The sequence below is a fragment of the Oryctolagus cuniculus genome, chromosome 16 (assembly GCF_051225735.1).
Source record: "Oryctolagus cuniculus isolate XC-2025 breed Fujian yellow rabbit chromosome 16, ASM5122573v1, whole genome shotgun sequence".
In the NCBI taxonomy this organism is placed as follows: Eukaryota; Metazoa; Chordata; class Mammalia; order Lagomorpha; family Leporidae; genus Oryctolagus; species Oryctolagus cuniculus.
This window is the reverse complement of record NC_142882.1, coordinates 18,431,202-18,439,014: the sequence shown is the minus strand read 5'-3', so window position 1 is coordinate 18,439,014 and position 7,813 is coordinate 18,431,202. Positions and strand designations below refer to the sequence as shown.

General features: G+C 66.3%; 1 protein-coding gene across 2 annotated transcripts; it reads right to left on the bottom strand.

Annotated features, from left to right (window-relative positions):
* Positions 1–370: 370 nt before the first annotated feature.
* Positions 371–6,933, bottom strand: MRPL4 (mitochondrial ribosomal protein L4). 2 transcript variants are annotated; one of them, XM_089316420.1, is made up of 9 exons: positions 6,804–6,933; positions 6,652–6,718; positions 6,412–6,562; positions 5,162–5,213; positions 4,427–4,544; positions 4,017–4,123; positions 3,795–3,904; positions 3,605–3,681; positions 371–633 (listed from the first exon to the last, which is right to left on the bottom strand). In XM_089316420.1, exons 1-9 carry the CDS (start codon positions 6,858–6,860, stop codon positions 593–595), a joined length of 780 nt encoding a protein of 259 aa, XP_089172546.1. In that variant the 5' UTR covers positions 6,861–6,933; the 3' UTR covers positions 371–592. The 2 variants fall into 2 exon arrangements, with proteins under 2 accessions (XP_089172546.1, XP_051694045.3); XM_051838085.3 differs by lacking the exon at positions 371–633 and adding an exon at positions 3,117–3,326.
* Between the last annotated feature and the right edge of the window lie 880 nt (positions 6,934–7,813).

The window sequence follows — 7,813 nt, the reverse complement described above, 5'->3', positions numbered from 1 at the left end:
TCCCTGCAAAGAGAAGCAGCCGTTGCCAGCGCTTTGTCGCCATTTGCGGGAAGGGCACGGCTTCCTGCTGGCTGCCAGGCGGGCTCAGGCCGGCCAGGGAGCGTGCCTGGGGCCAACAGGGGCTTTGGACACAGAGCTGGGGCGGCCGAGGCCTGGCCCCAGCGTGGGCATCGCCGCTCCCGCTCTGAGCGCCCGTGGGGCCGCCCTGCAGTTCCCTTAGCCCTGATGTCCCTCCCGGCATCCCCAGCGTGGCCGACTCCTCCCTTCCTTCTCGTGGCCTGAAAGTTTTCCCGAGTGCTCTGGGCTCTGTCCCCGGCTCTGCCTGGGGCCGCACCCTCTTCCTCGCTCTCACAGTCTCTCTCTCTCTCTCTTTTTTTAAGATGTATTTATTTATTTGCAAGTCACTCCCCAAATGACTGCAACAGCCAGCACTGGGTCAGGCTGAAGCCAGGAGCCAGGAGCTCCCCCTGGGTCCCCTCCACGGGTAGCACCTGGGCCACGTGCATGGCCCGGAAGCTGAATTCCAAGTGGAGCAGCCGGGACTCGAACTAGCGCTCTGTCCGACACAGACGCTGATGTTCCAAGTGGTGGCTTAACGGGCTGTGCCGTAACACCGGCCCCGAGGCAGGATTTCTTAGGAGAGAAAACACCCGTGAGCAGGGTCCCTGTGGCTGCTCCCTGATGGCCTGCGCCTCTAGCTCAGGCCAGGCTGGGAGCCGGCTCCACCTTCCTCCCCCCACCCCCAGCACTAGTGAGAGGCGCAGCTGATAGGGGGTAACAGTTTAACCCAGCAAACCCAGGTCCGGGTTACAGCATCTCCTAGCCACACTCAGCAACCGCCACCCCACCCCCTCCCGTTGGTTCACTCCCCAGATGGCTGCAACAGCCAGGGCTGGGCCAGGCAGGATCCAGGAACCTGGAGCTGCATCCGGGTCTCTGGCAGGGACTCAGGTGCTAGGGCCACCCCCCCCCCCCGCCCCGCCTTCCCAGGCGCATCAGCAGGGGTTTCGGTCAGAAGTGGAGCATCTGGGACGTGCACCTGTGCTGGCACTGCCAGCGGTGGACCCGTGCACCCCAGCCCCAGCCCCGGGGGTCCTTTTATTAAAAGCCAGCTCCAAGGGGGAGGGTGTTTGGTGCAGCATCCCACACCAGAGAGCCGGTTCAATACTCCGACTCCTCCCATAGAGCTCCCTGGGAGGTGGGTGGCAGGTGACTGATGGCTTTAGTGCTTGGGCCCCTGCCACCCACGTGGGAGACCCGGATGGAGCTCCTGGCTCCTGACTGCGGCCTGGCCCAGCTCCGGCTGTTGTGTCCGAGGGAGTGACCCAGCGGGTGGGAGAATATCCTACAATCGGGGATAGGCACCCACACCCCGCGGACTCGGCAGCTTTGGCTGTGCAGGGAGTACAGACGCAATCCCCAGAGAGACATTCCAGAAATGTTTTCAGTGGCAGGGCGGCCCAGCTGAGAGGGCCCCCTCCCCCGGGCCGCCCACGCAGGGGGGCAGGGGGCGGAGCTGGCGCCGTTAAGTAAACCACCCGCGTTGTTTTCCCTTCTGGCAGGGGTCAGGTCAGCGTGGCGCGGACACACCAGCAGCCTGCACGCTGGCTCGGGCTTTATCTGCTCATTGATGGCACGGCCCTCTGCTTTTAATTGTTTTATTTTTAAACCTTTCTTAATTTGAGAGGCAGAGAGGCAGAACTCTCTCACCTGCTGGTTCACGCCCCAAACGCCCGCCACAGCTGGGCCCACACAGCCCCTCCCCCCCCCCAGCTGGAACTCCCTCCATCCCGGTCCCCCACGTGGGCGGTGGGGGCCCAGGCACCCGAGCCATCACAGCTGCCTCCCGGGCGGGCGCGCGTGCGCAGGGAGGAGGCCTTGGAAACGGGGCGGGGACCCGACCCAGGCACTCCAATAGGGACACAGTGCCTGGGTTAGTTTAAGTGGCCGGCGCTGTGGCGTAGTGGGTTAAGCTGCCCTCTGCAGTGCCGGCATCCCATATGGGTGCTGATTCGAGTCCTGGCTGCTCCACTTCCGGTCCAGCTCTCTGTTCTGGCCTGGGAAAGCAGCGGAGGATGGCCCAAGTCCCTGGGCCCCTGCACCCGCGTGGGAGACCTGGAAGAAGCTCCTGGCTTCGGATCAGCACAGCTCCGGCCGTTGCGGCCAATTGGGGAGTGAATCGGCGGATGGAAGACCTCTCTCTCTCTCTCTTTTTTTTTTTTTTTGACAGGCAGAGTGGACAGTGAGAGAGAGAGACAGAGAGAAAGGTCTTCCTTTGCCGTTGGTTCACCCTCCAATGGCCGCCGCGGCCAGCGCACCGCGCTGATCCGATGGCAGGAGCCAGGAGCCAGGTGCTTTTCCTGGTCTCCCATGGGGTGCAGGGCCCAAGCACCTGGGTCCTCCACTGCACTCCCTGGCCACAGCAGAGAGCTGGCCTGGAAGGGGGGCAACCGGGACAGAATCCGGCGCCCCAACCGGGACTAGAACCCGGTGTGCCAGCGCCGCAAGGCGGAGGATTAGCCTAGTGAGCCGCGGCGCCGGCCAACTCTGTCTTTATTTGAGAGGCACAGTTAAGAGAATCTTCCATCCGCCTGTTCACTCCCCAAACAGCCATAACAATAATAGCTGGGGCTGGGCCAGGCTGAAGCCAGGAGCTTCTTCCGGGTCTCCCACGCGGGTGCAGGCGCCCAGGGACTTGGGCCATCCTCCACTGCTTTCCCAGGCCATAGCAGAGAGCTGCATCGGAAGCCGGGACTTGAGCAAGTGCCCAGAAGGGATTCGGGAATGGCAGTGGGCAGCTTCACCCGGCCTTGCTGGGCCACGGGCGCGCCCCTGCCCCTGCGTGGGCATAGCGGACACTGGTCTGAGGGACGCCCAGATCTGCACAGGGCGCCCGCCAGGCCCAGGGACCGGAGGCCCTGCTGATCGCCCGCCACGGCAGGCAGACACCCTCGAGGACGGGCGCCGCGACAGTGCCCGGGGCGGGCCGCCCTCAGCCAGCTCGGGGCTGAGTCACCGGGGACAAGTCCCTTCTGGCAATTTCCGTAAGCCACACGCCCGGCACGCCCCGCAGAGTTGTTCCAACCCGCAGCGGCTGAGCTGGCCTGCTTACTCTCTCGGGGTAAAAAATAAACTTTATTATTTATTTAGAAAAAGAGAGGCGACACGGAGCCCCGGGGCTCAGGGGAAGTCGCGGTAGGGCAGGCGGAAGGGGTGCAGGGGCGCGTAGCGCGAGTCCTGCCACAGCAGCTTCTCCTCCAGGAAGGCGACGGCGGGCAGCGTGAGCACCAGGCTCTGGTGCTTCAGCATGCTGTGCACGTTCAGGCCTGGCGACGGGAGGGACAGGCGGGGACGCTCGGGCGGGGCCGCCGCGCCCCCTCCCCTACCGCGCGTACACGGTCCCGCGGGGGAAGGAGCGCGCCCGGCGCGGGAGGCGCGGGACTCGGGCTCACAGGCGCCCTCTGCTGGCCGCGGCCGCGCAGCACGCTCTGGGGGAAAGCCGAAGTCGGGTGGCAGGTGCAGGACTTGGGCGGGGGTGAGGACCTAGCAGCCTAGCAGCGGGGTGCCCTGGGGGCTTGGGGAGCGGACGGGGCCCTCGGCTCACCGACAGCTGGCAGCAGGTTGAATGTCTTGAGCCCCGCCGTGGCCTCCACGACGTTCTGGGGCATCCCTTCGTGTGTCCTGCAACGCGGGCCCGGAGGTGAGTGTGGGAGGTGAGCGCTGCAGAGGCCGAAGCCGGAGTGCGGGTCCCCACCCCCGCCCCCGCCCGCGCTCGCGCCGCCCTGCGCCCTCACAAGTCCACGAGGAGCACCGAGGGTCCCCAGTGGCGGTAGCGGGCCAGCTCGGTCAGGTACTGGGGGTCCGCGGTGGGCAGCTCCAGGGAGTCCACGATGTGCAGGTCATCCTGGCGGGGAGAAAGGCGGTGCTGGGCCCCGCGCCGCGAGCCCACTCCGGCCCCCAGGGTCCCGCGCGGCGCGCCGTGGCGTGGCATGGTGAGGGTGGGGTGGGGGGCGTACCTGGGCCAACTTGACGCTCAGCGCCACCTTCAAGCCCAGCGCGCGCACCTTCATGGGCAGCATGTAGTAGTAACTCGTGGGGCCGCGCGGGCCGTGCGCGATGCCTCCTGCGGGGACACAGGCCTGTGAGGGCAGAGACCCGCCCCGGGCCGATGCAGCGGGCGCCCGGAAGCGGAGTCACCCCGCGCCTGTTTCCAGGACAGCACAGGGGGCTATGGGGGCCGGGAGGGAGGGGCCGCGTTGAGGGAGGGGCTCTCTGCCCCCTGTGGTCCCCGCAGGGGGGGTTAGGGTCTGCAGGGGCTGAGTCCCTGAGTCCCAGCGTCGCCGCCCACATGAGGCAGTGAGGTGAGCCCGGGACACCTGCTGGGGTCAAGTCCGGCCCCGCCCCGCCCCGCCTCCACCGCACTCACCTCCGCGCCAGATCGGGGAGCGGATGCTGCCGTGCCGAGCCCGCCCGCTGCCCTTCTGCTGCCAGGGCTTCCGGCCGCCGCCCCGCACCTCCGCCCTCGTCTTGGTCTTGGCATAGCTCTGTGGGTGCGAGGGGAGCAGGGCTCGGGTCCCCGCAGCCCCGGGGGACGGCGAGCTGGGAGGCCACCACCCAGGGGGCGCAGGGACCAGGGCGCAGCGCGCTGGGGGCAGGGCGGGGAGGACGATGGTGTTCACAGAGGCGGGTGCTCAGGAACCTCTGGCCGGGGGTCCTGAGGGCCGTGGGCACCAGGCTGGGCCTTTACTCTGAGGGCATTGGGGGGCCGGGAGGTAGGGAGCAGGGGGAGAAGCTGGGCGGCCCAAGGCAGGCGGGGCAGAGGCAGAGGCTCTGACTGGACTGATCCCACGTCCTCATCAGGGCTCCTCGCGGTGCCTGCCACGGGGCCTTTGCACACCCTGCTCCTGTCGTCCCCACCCTCGCTCCAGGGCGCCCTGGATCTGGTTAATGTCCACGGCAGACCTGACGTCAGGTGTCCCTTTCTCTAGGATGACTGCCCACGGCCACAAATGGACAGGTGCCACTGCCCGTTCATCTCTCCCCAGGGGCGGTGGGCTCTGGCCTAGCTCCAGGCCCACGGGTATGCCCATGGGGGTGGGCTTTAGGAGAGAGAGTGAGGCCCTCCTTCCCCCAACCTCGCTCCACCCGAGGGGGCACTCACGATTCTCTTGAAGTTCTTCTGCCAGACAGCTACCTGGTGCAGGACGTCCAGCCTGTGGGGGAGGGGGCAGACCTGAGACCTCCTCCTCCCGCTAAGGCAAGACCCCCGGGTCCTCCCTTTGACCTCCCCGGCCCTCTCTGACTGCATCTCTCACCGGCAGCCGCCGAGTGGCCACTCTGCGAGGCGCAGGCCGGTCCCAGGGCCTTTGCACCTGCTGTCCCCGCTGCCTGGAATACTCTCCCGGGCTGTTTCCTTTCCAGCCTGCGGGGGTCAGCTCCAGCAGTCAGAGACAGGAGCTCACCTGTCTCTGCCACCCCCTGTATGGCCGGGGGTCCCACGCCACAGACGCTGGTCACACGTGGCCTCTGTACACGTGACATGTGGCCAGTGCCACGTGCAGAAATGACAGCTGGCCATACAAGGCTTTTCCATGTTGCTGTGTGATGGGGACCAGCTGTGAGAAGTGCATCGCTGGGTGGAGTCATCACCGTGCGAGCCACAGAGGGCTTTTTAATAAAAAGATTTATTTTTTATTTATTTGAAAGGCAGAGTTACAGAGAGGAGGAGGAAAGAGAGAGAGAGAGGTCTTCCATCCGCTGGTTCACTCCCCAGATGGCCACATGCTCAGGCTGAAGCCAGAAGCTCCATCTGGCTCTCCCACGTGGGTGCAGGCCGTCTTCCGCTGCTCTCCCAGGCCCATCAGCAGGGACCCGGATCAGAAGCAGAGCAGCTGGGGTTTGAACCGGTTGCTCAGATATGGGAAGCTGGTGTCTCCGGTGACAGCTTCACCTGCTGTGCCACTGAGCCGGCCCCCATCTAACGTCTTTATAATGGTAATTATGGGCTGATACTGAGGCCTAGGGGGTGAAGCCGCTGCCGCCTGTGGCACTGGCATCCCCTACGGGCGCCGGTTCGAGTCCCGGCTGCTCCACTTCCGATCCAGCTCCCTGCCCATGCGCCTGGGAGAGCAGCGGAGGAGGGCCCAAGTGCCCGGGCCCAGCTGCAGCCACTTGGGGGGAGGCATTCAGTCACCCAGCAACCTCCCGAGGTCTGGCACAATGGGGAGACTGAGGCACACCAGGGGAAGGCAGGGTTGGAATCCAGTCGAGCTCCACAGTGTTCTGTCACCTCTCAGCCCTGACCTTGGCCCAAACCAGCAGCAGGGACAACCAGCATCCCTCGTTGACAGGCGGGGTAGCTGGGGCTCTCAGCCCCGCCCCCTCACGGCCCCCCACCCCCACGCCGCTCACCTGGGCGCCGTGGCGAAAACGTCGGGGTGCAGCTCGGCCAGGCCCACGCGCTCCTGTTCGTAGCCTCGCAGGGACTCGACCCAGGCCTGCACCGGCCGCCGGGGCGCGGACACCGGGAGCTCGCATTTGCGCAGCACGGGCTCATAGAGACCTAGGGCGATCGGGGGCCATCAAGAGGTCAGGATCAAGGGTCAGGGGCCCCCGTCGCCAGCCCCGCGCCGGGCGACCCCTGGCGCTCACCTGGGCTCGCCGCCGGCTGCGGCTTCTCCGCGGTCAGCGCTGTCTCTCCTGCCAGCGAGTCCAGGCCCTGCAAGCGGTGGGCGAGAGTAAGCGACGACCCCCGGGCCCCCCAGCCTTGGTCCTCTGTGCCTGTCCCCACTCTCCGGCCTCACCCGGCAGCCGGCGGGCCGAAGCCAGGCCCGTGCTCCGGCCAGCACCAACCGCAGCATCGCGGCGCGGGTCCCCACGCCACGGGGAGGTCAAGGCTCCCGCGGGACGGGCGCGACGCCTCCTGATGACGTCACGTGCGCGACAGCGCTGGAAGGAGGAGTGGGTGGAGCAGAGCGCGGACCCCACCCCCGACTTCCGCGTCAGGACTAACTCCCACGTTCCATTTTTCACTTCTGGTTTAAAGACCCTCTTCTACACTGGGGAACGGGACCCCTCAACAAGAAGCCCCACCCCCCATAGGCCTGGTCCCCCCACTTTGGTCCGGCGCCTAGGAATCCAGCCAATGAGGCTCCCCCGGCTCAAAGAGCCCGCTGTTGATCCAGCCAATGAGCATGAAGTCTGGAAGAATGGCCCGCCCATGGCTGGGCGGTTCTGGGGCGGGCACTCAAGGGAGCACAGCCAATAACTGTCCAGCTTTGTAGGCCACGCCCCTCTCGTAGCTTTCAATGCTGGAGGCGGTGGCTGGCGGTGGCTTCTCTGGACTCAGTAGCGTGGAGGTGGTTTAAGTGCGGGGCCCCAGGTGGCCATCTGGGGCGTGAACCAGCGGGTGCGGGATGCGCCTGCCTCTCTGCCTTTCAAATAAATCGGGGAAAATTTTTAAAAATTTAAAAACGTAAACTCCCACGGAAAGCCCTGAGAAGTCTGGATGTGCTGACCGGGTCCTCCCGCGTGGGTGCCCCAGGACGGGGCTGTGTCCCCCTGCAGCCCCTCAGCTTAGCTCTCTGTGTGCCCACCCCGTCGGCCGAGGCCTGTGCCCTCTCCTAGTCCGGCTTTCCAAGGTCAGCGCGAAGAGCGTAGACGGCCGAACTCCAAACGCCCCGGGTCGGCGCCTCACAGAGGTCCCCGCGTGGCCGTCAGGGGGCGCCGCGAACCCGCAGCCGCCTCCGCACCCCGCCCGGCGCTGGCCACCTGGAGACCAGGGTCTCTGCACCCAGCTCTGCAAACGGCCACT

Bases quoted from the DNA above. Each gene is read 5' to 3' on its own strand.
- MRPL4 (XM_051838085.3), bottom strand. From the start codon at position 6,860: ATGCTGCGGTTGGTGCTGGCCGGAGCACGGGCCTGGCTTCGGCCCGCC. The intron at 5,214-6,411 runs GTGAGCGGCGTG...CCTCCCCCACAG, and splicing joins GTTTTCGCCACGGCGCCCAG to GCTGGACGTCCTGCACCAGG. The intron at 3,682-3,794 runs GTGAGGGCGCAG...CCCGCGTTGCAG, and splicing joins TCGGTGCTCCTCGTGGACTT to GACACACGAAGGGATGCCCC.